We start from the raw sequence: 22,472 nt of genomic DNA, 5'->3' as shown, positions 1-22,472 counted from the left end.
TGTCCACTTGGCCAACTTCAGCAGACAGCACACACATGTGCTAAGATGTAAAGGGAAAAAAAAGTGTGAGTCACAGGCCCTAGATCAGTAGGCAGTTTTCCCAAGAGATAATAAGAGATAAAGCTCTCTCACAGTAACCTGTTAACCGCCCCCCCACCCCCGTGCTTGTTAATTACAAACTGATGTGAGGCTGCTTAGGTCAGGCTGGGCTTCTACAAATTAGAGTGTTTCTAAGCGCTCTAATATATAGTATTCTCCCCTCTTAACATCCCACTGAGAGTTTCTTACACCTTAAACATTTATCCCAATCCTTTCTCTCTTTGTGATGGATTACACTGGTTAAGCAACATTTACTGTTCAAGGGGTTTCTGCATAGACTAGTGGTTTCAACCTCCCTTTGGCATCCAAGCTGTTGGCATTCACAGTACACCTCACGTGCACAGTGATTCTAGAACAGGAAGAGGCAACCCCTCCACCTACCCCAAACCTCCAAGCAGGTTTATCCGAATCTGTGAGCGGAGAAGGCGGCTTGAAGCAAGCTCCCTCCCCATCCTGCTCAGAAGGATGACCCCTCAATGTGAATCACTGGCAGGGAACTTAGGAGTTTTCAGAGGAAAAAAAAATCCAATAAATGAATAATTGTATTCTCACGATTCAGGAGACTATTGGAAATACTAGAATATGGAATTTAGGAATATACTGATGAATTGACAAATAGAAGCCACATTGTTAAGCCAATAGAAGATGTCAAAAAATAAGTTAGCCAAATATGTAAACTGTTTGGCTTAAGGAGTTTTATAATTTCAAATTAGTAATAAACTAAGGAAACTGGGTCACAGCTAGGCTTCTGTATCATTTAGTGGGCAAATTAATTATAGGATCATTTAAGATTTTTACACATTCTACATAGTCCTAAACATATGCCTATCTGTGCACAGAAAATTTCCCAATGGTACACAAGAAACTTAGTATCAGTTGATTGGCAGTCTGAGAAGGGAGTAGATTACTTTTCAGTGTATCCCTTTTATATTATGCTAATGTATTAATCTTTGTACTTAAAGATGCACAGCTGAGTAAAAATAGAATTAGTATACATGGAATGATATGTACGGCAAGGTATGGCAGGGGCTCGCTGAGCAGAATGCAGAAGTGGCTGCAAAATCCCTTACCTCTCCGTCTGGTCCCAGGGCAGACTCTCCTCCCTCTGCATTCTCTTCCGCCTTCTGCAAAACAACAAAGAGCCACATGTTACGTGTAACCGAGAAGATGGGCACAGGAAGGCTTCATGGTAACTCTGGGGTATGTAACGGCACTTCGTTACTACTCACCCTCACCTAACAAAACATAAGTATTCATGCCTTTTATTTTTACTGCTTTTCACTATCTAAGGCAACGTGTGTATTTTATTAGCAACTTGCAGAATGTTCTTGAAAGCCAGGTGCAACTCAAGGCCAGCACTTCGTGGAGATCTGTGGATCATGTCTTCTAGGATCCAAAGAGCTTAAGACATTGGCGGCACTGAGAGAGAGGGAGGTCAGAGTCTGCATTGTTCTCATGTTTGGCACTGTGAAGACACATCCTGATGCAATTCAACAAAACTTTCCTATTCCCTTAGCAAGTTTTCTGAAAATGTCCATTGAGAATAAACTCTGATACGCTCTTGAGTCATAAAAATACAAAAAAATGATATAAAAATTTCTCTGGATGTTTTTCACTCTACCTAATGGGCTTTCAGAATATGTAGTATTTCCACAGTGGGTATAAGGGGGAAATCTGAGGAAGATACTGTGATCTCATGAAAAATTCTGTCATCTACCATATCTTAAATAGTCCAATATCTTAGTCCATTAACCTCTATGAGTTTCAGACAGCCAACATGGAAAACTAAGATTATGTCACATTTTATACACACCCAAGAGAGTCTCATCTGTAATATACACAAAATAGCCTTAAAACTTCTTACATTTATGACAACTTCTTTGACAAGTGAAATCTTTAACATCACTTTTACAGAATCCTTACTTTAAAGTTACTGCTGGAAAGCTACACTACTTCAGAGTAGTATAGTGAGGGGGGGGAAACAAAAAGCTTCACTCATTTGCTTTATCAAGACATTTAAGAAAATAAGCTTTCCTCCCCTGGGCCTTTTAGTTAATTAAAAATATATATAATGATACAGAATCAATATTAACGCCACTTTGTTTACACTTAAGGCATTGATTATATCATACATTTTTGCTTTCCTTGTAAATAATTCAATTGTCCCTTGACAAAACAGCTTTTATAAAAAATGTTTAAAATTCAGCCTTTTGTCCATACTGAAGAAATGCAGTTTCCATAAATGTTTGAAAATTCTAAAGTTCTCCTATAATTTTCTTACAAAAATAGATGTAAATGTGTAGGCAAAAACACAAGGCACCAAAGACAGGAAACAAAATGCTCTCTTTGGTTACGATTTCCCAAGAATTTAAGTTTACAAACTCAAAAGAAATGATCAGTATCGAAAAGTACGGGGCCCTTTGTCTAGGCTAGAAATACAGAGCGAACAATGGCAGAAAAGCTCAGAAAAGAAACGTCCCTGCTGCCAGCACCTGGATTTTCCATTTTTGGAGTTCTCAGGCACTATACTAATTAATGGGAGAAAGTCAATTAATCCCACCATTCTTTCCGTACAAATCAGAAATGAGCTACCAATTTGGCCAACAAAGAAAATCAAATGAGACAATGAATAAGCCAATTTCCAATAGCTAGCTAGTGGAACTGGATCACCATTTCAATGAATAGCACCTTAAAAAGCTTGAAGCACCATAAATAATAAAATCAAAGCTATTCTGAAGGATACTTTTCTATGAATATGCTATAAGCGCGTTATCTAAAAGCTGCCTCATAATCAGGCCTTCCCATTACTTAAAATCCTCTCAACTGACTTAAAAAAAATTCCACCAGGTATCAAATTTGAGAAGCAATGTAATATTAGATGTAAGAAACTTGGTTCTGGAATTAGAGGACCTGCATGTGAATCCCAGCTGTGTCACTAAGTATAAGAGACCTTCACTGTGTGACCTTGAGCCAATCTTTTATGTCTTGGTTCCCCTTCTTTTGGAAACTAGGGACAGTAACAGTCCCTACTACCACATAGGGCTGCTGCAGGCAGGACTGGATCGCTATTTTGATGTATACAATCCAATGTCACATGTAATTAATATACACTGCGAGTGTCAATCTCTACAATGTAAAAGAATCAACAATAATCCAAGGGCTATTCTTTGTCTATATAAGGCTGCTAAAGCACTGTATGAAAACTGCTTCGTAAGATTACAGGGTCATGGACTTCTGTCTGTTTTGTTCACTTATGTATTCCCACACCTACCAGAGTACCTGGCATTTAAAAGGCACTAAATAAATATTTGGTGAATGAATGCAAACACAGAGAACAATGCATATGCTTAGTGAAATACTATTATTATTGTAATTAGGTGCAAGTCAAAATAGTTAAGAACACATACACAATTCCTCCTTGAACTGGAGCTCCACGAGACTTCTCTCGCATGCCCTGTACTTACACCCCATTCGGCTATGTTGTTATATGAATGGAAGCCAGGTGCAGTCTACTCTATGGCAAGAGATACCAAGTTCTTCCCTCATGCTTCGGGTTCTTTCAGTTTGAAGGTTTCTGGTTGGTGTGCTTTCATTAATCCATGTTCTCACATCAAACTGGTACTTTATTCCCTCCACCCCTCCAAAAAAAACACCTTCCCTTTTTTAGGTTCAAGATGAACTCCAAACAGACTGTGATGGGTGCTAGGGTTTGAGCGAACTTTGGACAGCCTCTGAGCACCTGGGGAAATGGCCGGTGCTGACGGCAGCTGCTACCGGGTCTCCCACTGCCTGAGCAGTTTTCACAGATAGTTATCTGAATCATGTGACTGCAAACACATCCTATCAATATTACTGACCTGAGCTTACTTCCACTGATTAAAAACAAAACACTGAAGTTCATCCATTAATTAGGACTAAAGGAACTTTGTCCTGCCTTCTCACGACCTGCAAAAAGTTTGGAACTAATTATGCTTGTGGAGGAAGAACGGAGTGTAATTAACCTAGTCATGGGAGGGGATATGAAACCAATTACTCTTAACTAAACACAATTTGGGTTCCTAATTCCAAAAGCCAAAGTCAGTTCATACCTTTCATTTAGAAATGTTTAGGAACAAAGCTGTGTGCGTGGCTACCCATTTTCCTTGCAGAAGCCATCTAAAATAATCAGTGACGGGGCCAAGGAGGGAAAGAAATCCCTAAACATGAAAATCCCATTTAAGCTGAACTCAAGAAAACAGACTACAATGGGGCACTTTATTTAGATTACCACAACATAGGCCGCAAACAGCCTCATTTTGTAAAGAAACAGTTTTATACCAAATATTTTACAATCCATATCATAAAGTAAATGCATTTTAGCCCCAGCAGGTGTTGTTATAATATGCTGAAACAACATTCAAATGTGCTGGCATCTTAAAGGCTTGTTCTGTTTCAATGGGAACCTAAGCTTTCAGAAATCACTGGGTTATTTTTACTGTCACTTAAGTGGACCTCTGAGCATTCAGATAGGGGATCAGGCAATAAAAAAATACCCTAGAATATCAAATTAACAGGCAATTGCACATTGCTTTGGTTGTACCTTGCAGAGAAAACCAATTCTAACATTTTGACTCAAATAACTGGTCAATCCAGTTAAGCAGGACTTTGATCCAAACTTCTGCTTTCACCCATTCTGACACTGAACTAATCAAATAAATCTAATCATTGTGGCTTTGTGTTCTCCTATCTTTACAACAGTCGCTGCACTCAAATGCCCAGAATTACTTAAGAACCTCTCTTTTACCTACGAAAACGTCCTTGTAGAGAAAAGCTTCAATAAACTATATCATCTTTGGGGAAAACATAAGACAGAAGAGAAATGAGAAGAACTGGAGAGTAACCTGAATTTAAAACAAATGTCTCAACCACATCACTACTTTGCATTGGATGCTCTTTTTACCAAACATTATACCAAGAGGCTTTTCTGACTTTTGGATATCCAACAATGATAAGAAACAAATTTTCCTATCACTACATTAATCAATACATCACGCTGGGAAGGTTCCCCCTCCAAAAGGCCCCAGTCCTGAGATTTACTTCTACTCGTGGTTGATGAAAGAGCGAGAGAATAAGTATCAGAAAGAAAAGGAAACGCCACAATGAGGAAGATCTGGCCCAGCATTCTGGTCCCCATGGGTTCTCTGAGGGTGTTCCTGTTAGTGTCACGGTTTCCAAGAAATGTCACAAGTACACAACAAGGACACAGTTCTGCTGGTATCTACACCCCATCGAAAGGTTTGAAAGATGGAATTAAATATTTATTTCCAGCCTGAAGTCCACAGCTCAGGAAGCTGGAACCGTAAGAGGCCTAGACTTCTAAGCAGGAGGTTCAGGTCACAGGTGGCATGGGCTCCTAACCACAGCTTAAGGAAAAATACACCCTAAAACACCTGCGAGAAATGCCTTAGCATCGCCAGAAGCCACTCTAAATTAGAGGCCACGTAATTACAAATTATCTTTGTAGGAGCTGGGGCAGGGGGAGTAAGCAGCACCCACCAAAATGCATCAGTCTTCCTCTCTTACTGCATGCCTCAGTAGGCCAAGAACCTGTCATCATCCTCGAAGACGATGTTCGATGGATCCCCCACCAGAAAAAAACTGTGGCTATTTACTCAACCTCACAGAGAATGCGCGGTAAGGGGGAAAAGGAGATTCTGTTTCCAAAAACCTACAACCACATCTCAACAATCACAATCCCGCATTTTACCACGGAATGGCCTGATAAAATACCTAAGATTTACTGAGTACTTACTGTGTGCCAGGAAACATTCTAAATGCTTTAGATAAACTTTCCCATTCAACCCTATCAAATCACCTTTTGACAGATCAAGAGACTGAGGTGCTAGATAACAGATCTTTTAATGAAATACCCTATAAGGGAATAAGAGCAGATTAGTCTGATATGTTCTCTTACGCAGTTATGAATTTAAAAGATTGTGTGCTAACATCTTTTGGACGGTGGTCCAATTTTCTAATTCAGCCTGTCCAGTCCTATTTGTATATACCCCAGTGGCTTCATCTAGCCCCAGCCCCCATTTTATCCTGTACTCACCCAGCAGATGTGAGAGAACAATCATGGCAAAGGACGGAGACCTCAAGGTCACGCTAAGTGCACATAATAGTGCGTTCATTCATCCTGCCCCACTGCAGAGACTGGCTCCACATAATTAGATATTTCGATTCTTTAACAATTATTGCTCCTCTAACTCTTAAGTAGATACACACAGTTTACTTCTTTTTCTTCCATTTCAAGGGCATTAATGTAAGAGCAGGCTGAGAAGAAGTCTCGGAATGATTTATAAAGATATACTTCACTGAAATGGCTATAATGGTGAGAAGGGGAAATTAAACAAGGTCACGGCAGGTTAAAGGAACCCCACTCTATTATTCAGCAACAGCAAGTAAACACAGTAAACTCCCCTATGGGGAAAAACAAAGGCCTTTTCTGTTACACTGGGGCTATTTTTTTTTTTAATTATACACTGAATTTAACACAAAGTAAAAAGTAACCCTTTTGCAATTACATCACAAGGTCAATCACACTGGATTTTAATAGCATAGCTCTTCCTGTTATCTGTATCTTAGTTGTCTTACAAATGTTGCTACCAGGTCCATGCTACTAGTTCACTGGGTAAAGAAGGTTTTCTCAAAACAAAGATTTATTGATACCTTTCCTAATTAAAAAAATGCAGTAAGGTACAGCATAATGCTCAGGCCCACGGGAAAATGCTGAAAGGGACGGCACAGAATTTGTAAGCTTCCGGATGCAGTTTCCCCCCCAACAGAGAAACTGCAACAAGCGACTCTCCACCATTCACTCTAAGGGAGGAAACAACTACAGATAATCCAAAGTGTCCAAGTCTCAGCTTCTGAAAGCACCTGTTTTCTTTGCACTATTGAACGTGCGTCTGGAATTGGATAACTCACTCTGAACTCAGTCTCAAAGCCCCATGAAAGACAGTTTTCAGGAAAGAGAAGGGGCCTGGTTTCTTTCTTACCTTCTTTATATCCCATTTCTCCTAGCAAGATGGCCAGGGAAGGAAACAGCCTGTCCTCAGTCCTGCTGAGAGCAGGGACGGCCCAAATGCTGGGCATCCTGAGAGCACGCCAGGAAGAGGTCATCCGGTAATAATTCTGCACCTTCAACCATGTGAGAGCAGCGGGCGGTGCCCAGAGACAACACTAGGCAGGCTGGAGATGCTTGGATATTATTATTCATTTGCCAAAAAATCAGGAAATTACTGACTTGCAGTATTCCTTCACATCATTCATCTCAGTTTATAATTATATATTTAGATGCATATTTGATTAATATCTGTCCCTCTCTTTCTTTCTCTCTCTCTGATTAAATTGACAGAGAGGGCAAGAGTGCTTTTTCTCACCTTTATATTCTCTCTCTCTCCCAGCATCCGGCATATGGTGCCTCCATCATAGTAAGTATTCAGTAATATTTGTTGAGCAAATGCACGAAATAGAAAGTGTAAGTGCTACTAGCAAACCTGCAGGCAAGCGTCTGGAGGTAGAGAGCCAACCTACAGGTCATCAGAGTTGCCAGCACCATGAAACAGTATGACAGGTTCCTGCTCTGTACAGATTAACACAAAAATAAAGCCCGGACCATCATCACTCAATTGTGCATCTTTCTATGATGATATAACGATCCAACGCCATGGCAGGAATCTATTAACTATAAGCCAGAAGCTCCAATTTGGGCCAATAGCAAAGAAATGTAGGATACAAACTTGAATACGAAAAACACTAGCAGTGACTTTTGTGACAACCTCTGCAAAATACATGTGGAGATTCAGAAAAACTAAAACTGCCACTTCATGGGATCCACTTATGGAATGTTACAGAATTGTATCTGTTTGCCTGTGTGCTCTCCACCAACTCTGAAAACGCCTCTTAAAGTCAGAAATGGGGAGCTGGAATTTTGCAAAGCCTGTAATGCAACCTTGACAGGAAAATGAGGTATTCCTCACCAACGAAATGTCTAAATCCAAGCCCTGAGTCATCCCTCGTTCATCTGCACAAGAAGGGAAGCTGTCTTAGACTACAGGGGTCAGGAGCAAGAAGGCATCTTCTCAATCATGTATTCCTCCTCCTTCGTTATGAAACAGGTATGAGAATTCAGGAGCCATGAAATTAATTAGTTTTGGAAAAACATTTTGTTCAATCATTCAGTGCAGCGAGTAAATGATTAAATGCTACCCATCCTCAACCTTCACAACTCTGAGGAAGCCTTCCTGTTTATACCAGGGTCAATTAGAATTTACCATGAAAACAAAACATCAACCAAGAACTAAGTTACCAGACTACTTAAGCTTCAAAGAAGAGTTATATTCACAGGCCTACACTAGCATGCTGCCCTTGAACTGAGATATAACGTCTGTAGAGCAGAAATTCTAAATCTTACCCTTCCCTTCTCATGACAATTAGGACATTTTACCTAAGGCTATTGTTTTCCATAAAATCACCTGAAACCCATCCCTTAGTGTGACACAAGGTTGCTGACCTGAATGAACAATTTTGGCGTCACTGTCTGCCCAAATAAATGGGCTGAAATTTGTGCCAAAAGTATCCCAAGGCTATCTCTTACATCTTTCTATGGTTTCTTTCAACCTGTACACTGCATTTTCTCCTAAATTTTCACTCCATAGTTTCTTAACTGAGCAGTCCCCTGCCACACCTCATGGCACTTAAGAAAACAGTTAACGGTGCCCGTGTTCTTCCTCTTCTTTTTGACTGTAATTTAGTTTTTAAATACTGTACGAAACAATGGGAATATGAACTGCGTTGCTTCTATTTAATACATCCTGTTCATTATGCTCTCACCTCCCACGCCCAGTATGCCTAATCAACTCCTTCTCACCATACCCATTTCTATGAGCAAGTTTTGCAATCCAGTCACCTGAACCTTGCGTCAGCGTGGTGAGTGCATTTAGTAAAGAGCAATACGCGCTTTAAACTGGTCCGCAGCCCAGCTGCCACCAGGAGGGCGCTCACCTTCCTCCTCCGCCGCCTCTTCTTCTTCTCCTTGGCCGCCTGGGCTTGCTTGTGCTCCCAAACCAGGTTGGTCAGGTTGGCCACATACTCATCGGTCTGCTGCAAAAGGTAAGCTAAACGCCTGTCTTTCTTTTGGTCAATCAGTTTTCTGTAGCCCTCTTCATCTTCAGCCTGTTAAGGAAAGGAGAGCGGGGTCAGAGCGTAACAAGTCTGCAGATGCCTTTTCTACCCATCCCGCCCCCTGACAGTCTGAACTTTCGTGGTAAGCACAGCAAACTGAGTGATCCAGGTTGCAAGAGTTCTCGCATCCCAGGACACCAGGGTCCACAGCAAAGTCTGGACACATGGTGTGATCGAGCACTGTGAGTCAACTCTTTGTTCTTCTGTATTTCTTTTTTTGACATAGAGAAAGTATATTTTACTTTCCTGGAGAAGGGAAAGGGCCGATGCATTGCGGATCAATACAAGGGCCTGTATTTCTTTAACGGTACAAAAAATGTTAAAATCTGACAATTCACCATCTGAAGTTTATTCTTAACTCGGTATTTTGGAAATTTTCAAATATAATCAAAAGTGGAGCGAATAAAATAATCTCTCATATAACCAACACCAAGCAACAAAAATCAACTTGTGATGACTCCTGCTTCATTACTACCTCTCCCCCAAACTCCTCTCCTCACTCCCAAAATGGATTGTCTTGAAGCAAATTCCACACATAATATCCTTTCATTCATAAATATTTCAGTACTTCTAAAGGCAAAAAATCAAGTGGGCATTAAACAAATAACTTCTTATACTTAAAAGCATTACAAACATTGCGATTGACAGGGAAAGTCAAATTTGGGGGATTTTTGTCATAATTGGCACTGTGTTATGGGCCTCGGTGACTGGGACAAGTCATTTAGTACCTGAAGTCTGATACTGCAGAGCAGTAAAACAGTTACAGTAATTCCCACCTCCACTTCCCATTAAGCAATATTAGAGGTTAAATAGAATAAAAACTCTGATGTACTCTGAGCCATTTCAAGATAAACCTTTTTTATATGTCCCAATAAAAGGACACCTCAAAAATATTTTCCTCATGTGAGGCAGGATAAAAGAAGCATGCTGCAAAATCTTCACGAGGCAGCTGCATTACAGAAAAGCTCGGCGTCTTCCGTCCAGGAGTGTCACTCCAGCCTGTGCCCGAGTGACAGCAGTTTCATCCCTCAGTCTGGCTGCTTTCTGCCCCATGGATGAGCATGAACCTCAAATGCTATTATAACTCTAATTGCTTTTCGTTATGGTTGATCTCACTTGAAGAAAGAGTGATAGAAAACTTCAGTTTCTCTGTTATCTGTATATTCCATCATTTAATTGCAAAAATTAATGATTTGCAAATGCCTAATCATTAGTGTCATACCAATCTGTTACTGAAGTGCTAATATAGTTTCACTTCAGTTAAATCAGACAAATTTGACTGCTTACTGCTCAAATTACTATAAAACGGTCTCCCTAGCTAGTTAGACATTTCTTGGGCAGTCTTCCTCCTCCCTCCCCCCCCCAAAAAGGGAGAGAGAGGCAGAAGAAGATGGTAGGATTTAGTAGTACCTACACACAGAGCCTTTTAGAATATGCTGTTTACTCTCTGGGACCCCCAAAATTAATGAAAACAAAATGCAAACCATAATACCAGCAAGGAAGAAAGACACCATCACTTGGAATTTTCCCAGAACATAATTATGGCTGAGGCTAATGACTTTTTCTTCATGCAATACTCAGGAATTACGTCCCAGATAGAATTTGCAGGTCTCTTATCATTACAGATCACACACACTTTTGTGAAGTCCATGGTGTTCTATGAGGCCCAATTCCAAAATAATCCAAAAAACAAAACCAAACAAACAAAAAAGCACAGCCAATGATATAAACCAATCCTGTCTGTGATATAGATCCATTCAAAAATAACAGTGCAAAAATAATGACCCCTGACTTGCCTCTGACAAGATCCCAGCTACAAACAAAAAAAGCAACATTTCAAAATTAACTTAAAAATCACTTTTTACACTGGTAGAGAAAAAATTTTTGCCAATAAAAAAAAAAAAAGACAAGGTCTTCAAAAAAAAAGAGAGACTTTAGATACCAAGATACACATAATGAGATACTCATTCAAAACGAGTGCCATTAGTCTCAAAGAGGCAATATTTTTAAAAGAACTGCCATTTCCAGCCTTCCAGATCTGGTTATCAAAACTCCCGAGAGATACAGTACCTGCCTTTATGTGAGGAGCTATAATCTGAGCAGCAATGCCACGCTAGGACACGGGAATACTACACCCACCAGCTGAAACCCAAGACGTGCGGCACGCATTGTCCAGGAAAGAGAGGATGTTTGAACTCCATCCCCACCAAGTTGAAGGAAAGTATTCATGTATTTTATAAGGAGCTTTTACCTTCTCTGTCCGCTACGGTATATTTAACATTCTCAATGCAGGCTGTGAAAGGAGCGTTCTCCTCGGTTCCTTACCATCAGTCTGCGCATTCTCTCCTTTTCAATCCGCTCTGTCTCCTTCTTCTGCTCCCTTTCGGTGTTGGCGTGCCAAGTCGCCACCGCTTTGGAAAGCTTCTGGATCTTCCCAGCCACAGAACGATGGTACTCTTTAAAATCTTTTGCATGTTGCAAAATGCTGTTCAGGTATTCCTAAAGGATCCCAAGTGGGGGAGAAAAGATTACTTAAAATCCGTTTCCCAATGCACTTGAGGTTTCAGTGTGGTCCAGGAAAATGCTCAGTGTGTATTTAACAGCATCCAAAGACTGGAAACCTGGGACTGTTCTGGGATAGGTGCCCTGGTGCGTCTCCATAGCTGAAGTGTGGGCTACGGGGCTGGTGGGAAAGGTGAGCTCTCAAGGTTTATTTTGGTGCCAGCCTGCGGAAGAGAAGATTCTGAAGCTTTGAGGGTGTGACCGCATGAAAATGGAAAGCTCAGAAATGGAGAGAAATCTACAAAGTGGCAATGATAAAATTAAAGGCCAATTATTCTCAAATATACCCGAAGGACATGGGTATTTCCAGTGAGAATTATGTTATAAAAGTAATGTTTCTTCTGCTCCAAGTATCGTAGAGCCCTGGCTGGGCAGCTCAGTTGATGAGAGCGTCATCCTGATACCCCAAGGCTGCAGGTTTGATCCCCGGTCAGGACATATATAAGAATCAACCAATGAATGCAGAAATAAGTGGCACAACAAATCGATGTTTCCCTCTCTCTCCCTAAAAAAAAGCAATTAAAAAAATTTTAAATATCTTAGAATTGTGACTCAAGATTTTATAGAGAGCTAAAAGCTACATATGTAATTTGTATACATTGTTTAAATAAAGGAGGGGGAAGTGTACCCTTATTTACACAAAATCCAACACTTTTTAAAAACTAAACTAGGCTAGGCACTAAACTGAGCACACAAAAAAACAAACACAAGTTATAGGATCATGACACAAAATCAATTCCTACATCAAAATATTTCCAAACCCCTAGAAAGGAATGTTTTAAAATATCTGCCCCTGTGAAACCTCCAACTGGGCCTTCAAGGAGCCCCGGATACCGTATTTGTATGTGTTGTAAAAATAGCTTTCCTGCTTTTTTCTTTCCTTTTCCAAGTTCCCCAGGATTTTGCTCTAGGAATCCCACCCAGTCAGCAGCTTTCCACGGGATTATGACGGTGGCCCCTGACGGGAAGGAAGAAAGCCCACTTACCCAGCTTGGCCTAAGTTTCCCTGACTACGAAATGAAATGGCGCGGCCAGGCCAGGTGAGCTCCGAGGACCAGGCCTGTCGGTGACGCCCCCTCGCCCACCCTGGCAGGTGCCCCAGCCCCCCTGGCTCCGCCTGGCTGCCGAGCGGGCCGCCTGCCAGCCGGGGCGGCGCAGGGCCCAGGCCGAGGTACCTGGTGCTTCTGCCGGCGCTTCCTCTCCTGCTCAATCTTCTGCTGCTTCTCCAGTTTCTCTGTCATGCGGGCTTCCCTCAGGGTCTGGCGCTTGCTCCGCTTGTACGCTTTGGAGTTGAGAGCCGTCTCCAGGGTCGTGTCCCGTCGCATGCAGGCCACCACCTCCTGTCTCAGCTGTCAGGAGGAAGGCAGTTAGAGAGGCTCCCCAAGCGGGGGCCAGCCCCCCGACCCTTGCCCTCCCCTCGTTTCCACTGAGTGGGGCGGAATGGCGAGGCTACAGGCGTCTCAATCACAGCCGGCCTTGTGGTAAACGAAGGGACTAACTTGTACCACGGTTATGTGGTACTTCCAAAGATGGTATAATTTCTCTTTCCACATAATTCACGAAAAAAGCAGTGATAGCACTGTAACAGTGAAAAAAAAATAAAGTAGATATTGTCCTCGCCTTTAAGTAAATTCATTCATTCTATTTAATTATGCTAACAATGCCAATAGTTAGTAAGATTTAAAATTTTTTGCTTTGTTTTAAATGTCATACTAACATGCTCCTCGTGTTTAAAGATGTACTTTAATGATGCTCTGCAAAATGAACAAAAGGATTGCTTCCTGTTCCTGTCCAATGCAGCGGATACTCAATGTTAACTCACAGTCTCATATAAAAGACAAGAGATGGCTTCCTCCCACTGTTAACAATGATTTTGTTTACAAGATGCTCAAAGTTTATACTATAGCATGAACTTCTTTTAGATGATCATAAATATAATAACTTATCCCTATTGTATGTTACGTGGTAGTAGGGGGTGGGAACTGAAAATATACATTAAAACAATAATTCAATTGAATCTGAAATCAGCATCAATTACAGTTAATTTCATTGGGGAATTTCACAGATAAAAGATTTTTTCAATATTAAGCAAAAATCAGAGACTAGTAAGAATCTAGCATAGTCAAGCTAATTTGAATATAAATTTATTCCTAAAAATATACTTGGGTAATATTCTTTTAACAAAATGTTATCAAACATTTTATCAATGCATTTTATGGTGTCACCTAAAAGAAGAAAGTAATAGAACTCAGAGAGTTTTTCTTCCTTTCCTTTTTTCAAAATTTAAGCTCTAATCTACTCTCACAAACCTATGGCCAAGTAGCACCCAGTCACACTGATGCCCTCTTCTGATATTATAACCAATAAGGTAAATGTACTCCCACGGTCATACGACAACAGCAACTGAGGTGGCCTTGTGATTTTAATCACATCCTCCAACAGACCAAGTCATGCAATTCAGTACTTCCAAACTACTTTCATTCATTAATAATTCATTTTGCATGCCCCAGGACCTTAACCAAGCAAACCCCTCTGACTGACGGCAACGTGCTCCTTTCCCCGTTTGGCTAAATGAGGCAGCGTGCAGAACACGAGACCTACACCTTTCCGATCCATAAGACAAAAACTCACCAAAGTGAAAATTAGCTCTGTTTCATTCCACTAGTTACCTACTGATTTAGCAATTCTAAAACAGATCATTATGCTAGCTTTTATTAATCAGTGACTACTATGAACCATAGCGGGAACAATAGATAATAATTCACTGGTTATTCAATATGTAGGTCTGACATGATCGAATGCGCCAAACTTGTGTTGTGATGAATTATCAAACAGTTACGAAACATAGGTTTATGTATTTCTGTAAATGATGAACTATTAATTTAGTAGAGTGGCTATGGTCTTCCTTAAAATATTTTCACGGTCATGGCTAGGATTGTACATTTGTGTTTATAAAGAAGCTCTGGTCTACCACCTGACTGTTTTCCTTTGGAGCCATAAAGGCAAACATGAGCTATCTCATTTGTTCTCAAGGTTTCATCCAGGGTAACAAAAACTGTCTTAACTCTGACTTTGTAAACCATAATGCAAGAGGAAAAAATGTCTCTGATACACAGAAGGGAAAAACAATAACAAACAGTTCCTCATCAGTACTTTTAGCTCTCTGCTGCTGGTCTAAAAGATACACTATGTTACTAAGTTTCTATCTTTATAACAATACTGAACAGACTTAAGGAAACACACTGATCTCGAACAATTACATTTATTTCCTACGTCTCAGATTTGCTGGGGAAAAGGTATTACCTGACGTTGGAAATTGAGTAACCGAAGTGCTTTCAGTTCCACGGTTGCTTTGGTTCGTAAATCTGGTGGCAAAGAGCCAGGCAGATTTTCCAGTTCTTGTATCCTGTGAGCTATGCGAGCTTGAAGTCTAAAGGAGATAATAAAATAGGGGCGGGAGAGGTGGAAATATACATTACAGTTCAGTCTTAAATGATAAACAATAACATTAGGTTCAAGTTCATGGCAAAACCTATTCCAGACACTCACAGTTGATTCCTGACATCCAACTAGATTTTCTGATGTTAAACAGAGAAAAGCTGCCCTTGCATTAATGCAGACAGGTGCTATATGTTGCTTAACACTCTGGTCTTGTACATAACCTTTCTCTAACACCCAGGAAAGGAGGCTCATGATACGTGTAGGAGGAACGTCAAGTGCATTGCTGGCTCTGAACAGGGAGAGAAAATGAGAGGCAGGAAAATCTGACTTGCTCCCAAATGCCCAGCCAGCCATTAGGCAGGGCTGAAACAACTGAGTTTTCTTTCTAACTTCTGGTTCTGTCCTGAGGCAACGGGGCCATCTGCCCTCCTTGCCAAGATGCTGATGATGACGGCCTTTAAAGCTGAGTGAACAAGAGCACTTGTAGGTGCTGAAGCCCCAGAAATTGGTCAACCCAAAACATTCAGAGAGAGCCCTGCCAACCACAGCCATTTCCTCTGTGAGCAATGCTTGCCGGGGGTGGGGAAGAAAAGGCAAATTTGGCATTTAAAAAAAATCAGGTTTGGGGCAGCAGCAAATAGCAAAGTAAACAGTATTTAAAAACTGAGAGCTTCTAGAAAAGGATTCTTAGGGATTCTCATTTTAGACACCATCAAAAATATAACTGCAGGTAGTTCCTCCTAGTAGAAAATAGAAGACATCCCAATTTCTTCATTCATTTGGGATACCATTACTGTTACCCATAGAAACTCCTGGTTTTAGAGTTCACTGGGATCCTTTTTTTACAAATAATTACATGTCATTTAAATCTATTTTTAGAACTATCTCCCAAAATTTGGGGCAAACTGTCTTGGAAGAGACTTCAACAAAGAAAGAATAGTAATAAAAAAGGAAGTAAGTTAAACTAAGTTAACATTACCTGCACTGAGTTAAGTACATTTAATGCACCGTTTTATTTAATATTCTCTCTCTCTCTCTCTTCCCCCCCCCCCCAGATACCCCTACACTTACAAGGTATAATGTGCTATTACTGATGAGAACATAGAAGCTCGGCAATATTAAGAAACACATTGACTTCACAGAGCTAATAAAGGAGGGACTCTAGAGTGAACCTCCTTTGCCTGACACCAAAACCACTACAGGATAATTAAAATAGACTTTCTAACTGAGAACCTTCCTGGAGCTCAACTACAAATGTTGATAATTAAAGATTCTATTAAAAATTGGTATTATGGTCTCATCAACCTTTACAATGATGTATAATTATTAATATGAAAAAGTAAAACCTGTGACTTAGATGCTGCAAAATATCTTAAGATTTCATTTAGCCCAAATATCAAAATGATCAGGTTTTTTTGTTTGTTTTTAAAAACACAGAGTTGTTTGCTTTGGTAGAGAAATAAAATATCCTCTTTTTCCAAATTTTAAAAATGAGAGTAAAGGAAATGTGTTGTTTTTAACTGACTTCACTAAAAATAACATTATGACAAATTTCTACTTTATATGGTATGTACATTTGGTTATTAATTTTGATTTACTGAATTATTTATCATCACAATGCATTATTATATTATCACTGTTATCAGGTATTATTTCAACTATGCACACCAACACAAACAATAACATCATTAAATAGTATAACCATGTAGCAGATTAAAAATTTGTTAGTTCTAATAACAATAAACTTTTATCATATTATTCTTTTCGGTCAAATTGTTTAAACTCTCCCAACTTCTTCTATTTCTTAAATAGCCCCAAAGCCCCAAATCTCCAAATAAAGCAACAGATGACGCATCTTAACAATTAAGATATAAAGAGAGCCCGGCCAGGTGTGGCTCAGCAGTTGAGCGTCCACCTAGGATCCAGGAGATCGTGGTTCGATTCCTGGTGAGGGCACATGCCCAGATTGCAGGCTCCATCCCCAGAAGAGGGTGTGCAGGAGGCAGCCGATCAATGACTCTCTCATCATTGATGTTTCTAGCTCTCTCTCCCTCTCCCTTCCTCTCTCTGAAATCAATATATATTAAAACAAACAAACAAAAGAAGATATTAAGAGAAAAATCTATTGTGGATTTTTTCAAATATGTAATTTAAAGGAAAACACCTAAGCCGAAACAATTTCGTTTTTGTAGAATAAGGCCACAGTGAAAGGAAAATTAAGTATTACAGTGGGCTGAGACGAGGGCCAACGACATGGTTATTCTACTTCCTTGGTTCTAGAGTCATTGCAGGCCTTTTTCATTTGAACCCAAACTGTCCCTTGGTATTCTGGTTAACTCTCTTTGACAAAGTGGGTCAGGTGCTAAACTAAAGGAATAGCTGCTTTTCCCTAATCTTCTAAAGGACTAAATAAATAATCTTAGGACAGCTGGACTGACAATGCAGAGATTAAATCACACTGAACTGGGTGGGTGGGAGTTGGGGAGTGGGGAAGGGAAGAAGGGAGGTAGGGACTGAGGGTGGATGCAGCCTTGGGTGACTGGGGCATTAAAGTGGCTGAGGAGCTGGGGTGGGGGGGAATGACTACTTCCTGAAATGACTCCTTCTCCAAAGGGCCTAGTAATTTGTCAGTGAATCCCAGATTCCCAGCACGAAAGACTCTCTCTTTTATGTAAGGGAGGCAAGAAGTACAAAGTACAAAAATACAAACTATAGGAGAAGGGAAGGGCAGTTTCCATAGTGAAATTATATGCATTCAATTCAGCACATGGGAGGTGGGGGTGGGGACAAAGGTACAGGAGGGGCTTCTTTAACACAGAAAATTTTATCTTTTTGTGGTGGTGGTGGTTAATAGAAATCTTCATTTTTAAATAATGCTTCTCTCCCGACAATTTCATCTTCCTATCAATGGGATTCAGCAGGTAGCCCGATAAAGAGATTCAGGATTCTAAACTTGTCGAAACAACAACAGCTGTAATACTGCATGACTGCAGGAGACTCATTTAGTGTCCTCACGAGCTCAGAAAATTGAAGCAGAATTAGGTCACTCAAGTTTTTCATACAGATTGAACAGTAAATCAAGAGGGGTGACTGTTCTGGCAAGAAAAAGAGTTCCATTAAAGGCAACAGATATTTGTTCAGGTCCAGAGGAGAAGTTTATGATTCCTGCAGGAGAGTTATTTGAACAGAAAATGACACTGGTACATTTTGTTCCTTCAAGGAGCTGAGTGACACTTTTAAAAAGAGAGAGGGAGGGAGACCGACTTTTTGTAACTCTGCTGATAAAGTGGCCCTTGGTAATTTTTCAGAAGGAATTTTCAGGGTTGCAATGGATACCAGAGCACGACAAAAAAAAAAAAAAAATACCCAAAAAAACAAAACCCCAAAAACACAGACTATGTTTGCTTCCCGAAGCAAGGAGGATGCTTCACTGTTTTCAGAAGAAATTCTGACTTCATAGCAGAGAGCTGACAGAACACAGAGACACTCCTCCTTCGGATCAGAAATACATGGCCCATGCAAACATATGCGGAATTAGTTTACGTGCTAACGTGAAATGCCTGGAGCCCTTTTGCCCAAACATCTGACTCTCAATGGAAGAATTGAAGTTAGGTATACTGATGGGGCAAAGAAAGCATGCCAAAAAGGCAAGACACACCCCCACAAAAAGCCCTGGGACTAACTCTCTGACACTACAGAGAAAAACAATAAAGTTCCATCATAAGAGAGAGGTTCAAAGGGAAAGGATCCAATTTAAATGGGAAAACAGTGTTTTAGCTGGAGACTTTGTACAGATCTGAGGCAAAATATTCATATGCATAAACTTATTTATGCTATTTCTAAGTAAAGGAGGCCAATTTGTCAAAAACTTGGGTTTATGATGAACAAGGAAAAGCGGCCAAGGTACTTAACGTTAAAAAAAAAGTAAGATTCTGACAATTTCCTTTCAATTTTCATTGACAAGGTGATATTACAACGGTCAAAGAAATGAACATCTGTTAAAGAATTTCTGACAGATGACTTAGCTCAAACTAGTTTATGAAACTGTAAAAGAGATTTTTTTAAAGACTTTGCTCAAATCCTTGATCAGAAGGTAGAGATACACCGGACCCTTCCACTTACCAATGCTACAGGCTAAGTAGGCCATTCTCTCAAAGAGGAGCAAACAGAAACGTCTCTTAGCTCTTTACAAGTGCCTAAGGGACTTAATCTAACCCTTTTAAGGGATAAATCTAACTAATCTCAGCAACTGAACAATGTATCTTCATATAGGCAGAAGCCAGCTGTTGCTCTATAAAGAAGATAGAAGATGCCCCTGCAATGCAGCTGGTGCAGACCTGTGCTCCTTCTCAGGATGGCTATGGGAAACTCCGTCCAAAGGACCTACCAGCTTTTTGGACCCAGCGTTGCCAGACCAATCATTTCAAAAGCCACGCAGCTTTACAAACAAGGAGATATTTATAAAGTAATAATAATATGAAAAATAGCCCTTCCATCACATTCTACAATGAGTATGGTTTAAAACACACTGACAGATACACTTTTATTTTTTACTAGAGGAGTGAAGGACAAAAGCTTTTCATGCACTGGAACAGGCTAAATAGCACTACTTAATACTGTATAGTTTGGGAGACCATTCATTAAGATCACTTCCAAAAAGGGTGCTAAAATGAGCTCAGTACAAGAAGGGCCTGTAATTAAAATTCTAGTGAAAATGGTTAAAGAAAATTTAGGAGTTAGTAAAATACATACACACACATGCAAAACACAACATGGGCTGAATAAAGAAAAAAAACGCAGATGTATTTCTAGGTACAGAGAGTGTCTATGATGTCACAAGGGTAACTCACATAACTTAACTAAGGTACTGGTCGCGTTGTGTCTTCAGGGAAGGAAAACAATGGTGGCTCTTAGGGAGTCACAATTTTAGAGTAACTAAACGATAGTCTCCATCCCATTTACTGTCATTTAAAAAATACTTTTGACTTTTTATAGCAACATAAAGGACTGCATATAAATAGTTTTTCTGTCCAAGAAATAGTTGCTAATATTTGACTTTAGAATACACAGCAATTATTCACTCAGAAAAACCAGCCTATCAACATTAAAATATCAATTGATGGTGAGTATCTAGCTCTCTAGGGATACATGAAATGCTGCAAGCAGCAACATAAAAGCTCTTAATTGAGGATTAGAAATAATAATGAGACTACAGTTACACTCTTCATCCAAAAAACTGCACTCATTTAACTGCAAGTTACTGTGGGTTTTTTTCAGAATAACTCTCAAAGCTGATAGCTTAGTATCCAAATCTAGCAATAAGTCATGTATTTTTTAATAAAGTTTAAGGTAATGTTTTAAAAGGGAGCCTACACATTGTTACTAACATTCCCTATAGTTTTTATACTCTAGTTTTCTTTTAAATTAAATGATTTTGGGGGAAATAGTAGTAATAGCTAATTATGTATTAAACGTCTTTGTGTCATTTTATCTCCCCCCACAAGAAATGCTCTAATACCTTCTTTTAACAAATGAGGAAATTGAGTCACAGAAAAGAGACAGAACTAGACCAAGGTAACACAGCTAGTAAGTGACAGAGCATGCTTTCTAACTCCAGGAACCACGATCTTAGCTTTGCCTTAATCTTGACTCAATACTTATTAGGCTCCCTTTTTGGTTAACATTAACCATTTCCATAAGGGGTCCGCTAACTATAGCCTGTGGGCCAAATCCTGCCCACAAGCCTGTTTTTGTAAATAAAGCTTTATTGGAACACAGCCAGCCCATTATCATCTATGGCTGCTTTCTCACTCAAAGGGCAGAGCTGAGTAGTAGTGAAAGAGACCATATGGCCCCACAAAGCGTAAAACATTTTACTACCTGGCCCTTTACAGAAAATGTTTGCCAACCCAAGTTAGATAAATGTGCCAAATCAGGAGAAAATTAAGTTACTGGAGGAAGAGTATATATGAAGGTACTTCCATAGGGCTTAAGCCTAAAGTTTGACCAAGGCATAGACCAAAAAACATGAGTGAATTTAAACAAAAAGTATATTATACCAAGTTTCTGAAGTGGGCTTTAGTAGCATGAGATGTGTCGTTAACCTGAAGGTCAGGCGGACAAAAAACACTCAACATCTGACCAGCTCAGTCACAGTCAAGGGCAAGCTGACAAACTGTATCAGGCACCACATAATCTACACGAGAGATGACCACTTTCTAGGATCCGCAGGAACACCAGGCTGGGTCTGTGATCTTCACATACCCCAGTGCCTAACACAGTGCCTGGCATGTCATAGGGGTTAGTAAAAGTTTTTTGATTAAATGACTAAAAATCACAGTCCTGCCAACCCAGAGCCCTAAGAGAGTCACCCCCAGCACCTCCCCAACCCCAATGGGAAACAAACTTCTCTGCAACTCTGTTCTGAAATCATTCTCATTGCATGAGTTTTGGCCTCTGCAATCTTCCTTAGGCCCTTCCCTCATCCCATAGAAAGGCACAACCAGAACCCTAGGAGACACTGCTCCCACCGCCAGGCTTGGTACTTGCAAGAACACAGCCCCCCCCTCCCGGGCCCGGTGCATTACCTATATTCCCGCTCCTGCAGAATCTCCACGGGGTCCAGGCCTTGCGGCTTCTGAATGGGGCTGATCCGGCTCTGCTTCTGCTGCAGCTGCAGGATGGGCGAGGGCTGCCCGGGGGCGGGCTGTGGCACCGAGGGCCCGGGCACTGCGGCCGTGGGGGGCTGCGCTGCGGCGGGGGGCGCGGGAGAGGGCCTGCCGCTGGGCGCGGGCACGGGCAGCTTCTGCGGGGTGCTCGGGCCGCTCAGCTCCGGCCCGGGGCCTGTGGGACAAGAGCGACATGAGCAGCTTGGGCGGGTCATCGACCTGCAGCCACACCAGGCCTGCCCTCTGTCCCCCTGGGGCCCAGTGGTAGGGACAAGTGAACGTCTTAGGGGAAGAAAAAAGGAGGGAAGAAGGAGGAAGGAGGGAGGGCTGGAGAGGGAAGGCGGCGAAGGAAGGAAAAGAAAAAGGGCCTGGCATCTGTCTCCACAGGAAAAGGGCATTCACTAATGAACGTTGGTGAAAATGGCCCAAAAATGACTCTTAAGTAATAAAGTGACTAAGGAATGGACTGCCAGATTT

General features: G+C 40.8%; 1 protein-coding gene across 5 annotated transcripts in view; it reads right to left on the bottom strand.

Moving 5' to 3' along the window:
• Positions 1 to 22,472, bottom strand: part of SMARCA2 (SWI/SNF related BAF chromatin remodeling complex subunit ATPase 2) — a 157,106-nt gene that overhangs the window by 103,776 nt on the left and 30,858 nt on the right. For all 5 annotated transcript variants that reach the window (XM_081151009.1, XM_081151012.1, XM_081151011.1 and 2 more), the window contains exons 5-10: positions 21,915 to 22,170; positions 15,190 to 15,316; positions 13,062 to 13,235; positions 11,650 to 11,823; positions 9,145 to 9,315; positions 1,170 to 1,223 (exon numbers count right to left, since the gene is read on the bottom strand). In XM_081151009.1, coding sequence (XP_081007135.1) covers positions 1,170 to 1,223; positions 9,145 to 9,315; positions 11,650 to 11,823; positions 13,062 to 13,235; positions 15,190 to 15,316; positions 21,915 to 22,170 — 956 coding nt within the window. The remainder of the gene's footprint in view (positions 1 to 1,169; positions 1,224 to 9,144; positions 9,316 to 11,649; positions 11,824 to 13,061; positions 13,236 to 15,189; positions 15,317 to 21,914; positions 22,171 to 22,472) is intronic.

The sequence above is a fragment of the Miniopterus schreibersii genome, assembly GCF_964146895.1.
Source record: "Miniopterus schreibersii genome assembly, chromosome: 11".
Lineage (NCBI taxonomy): Eukaryota > Metazoa > Chordata > Mammalia > Chiroptera > Miniopteridae > Miniopterus > Miniopterus schreibersii.
This window is presented reverse-complemented; position numbering and strand designations above follow the sequence as displayed.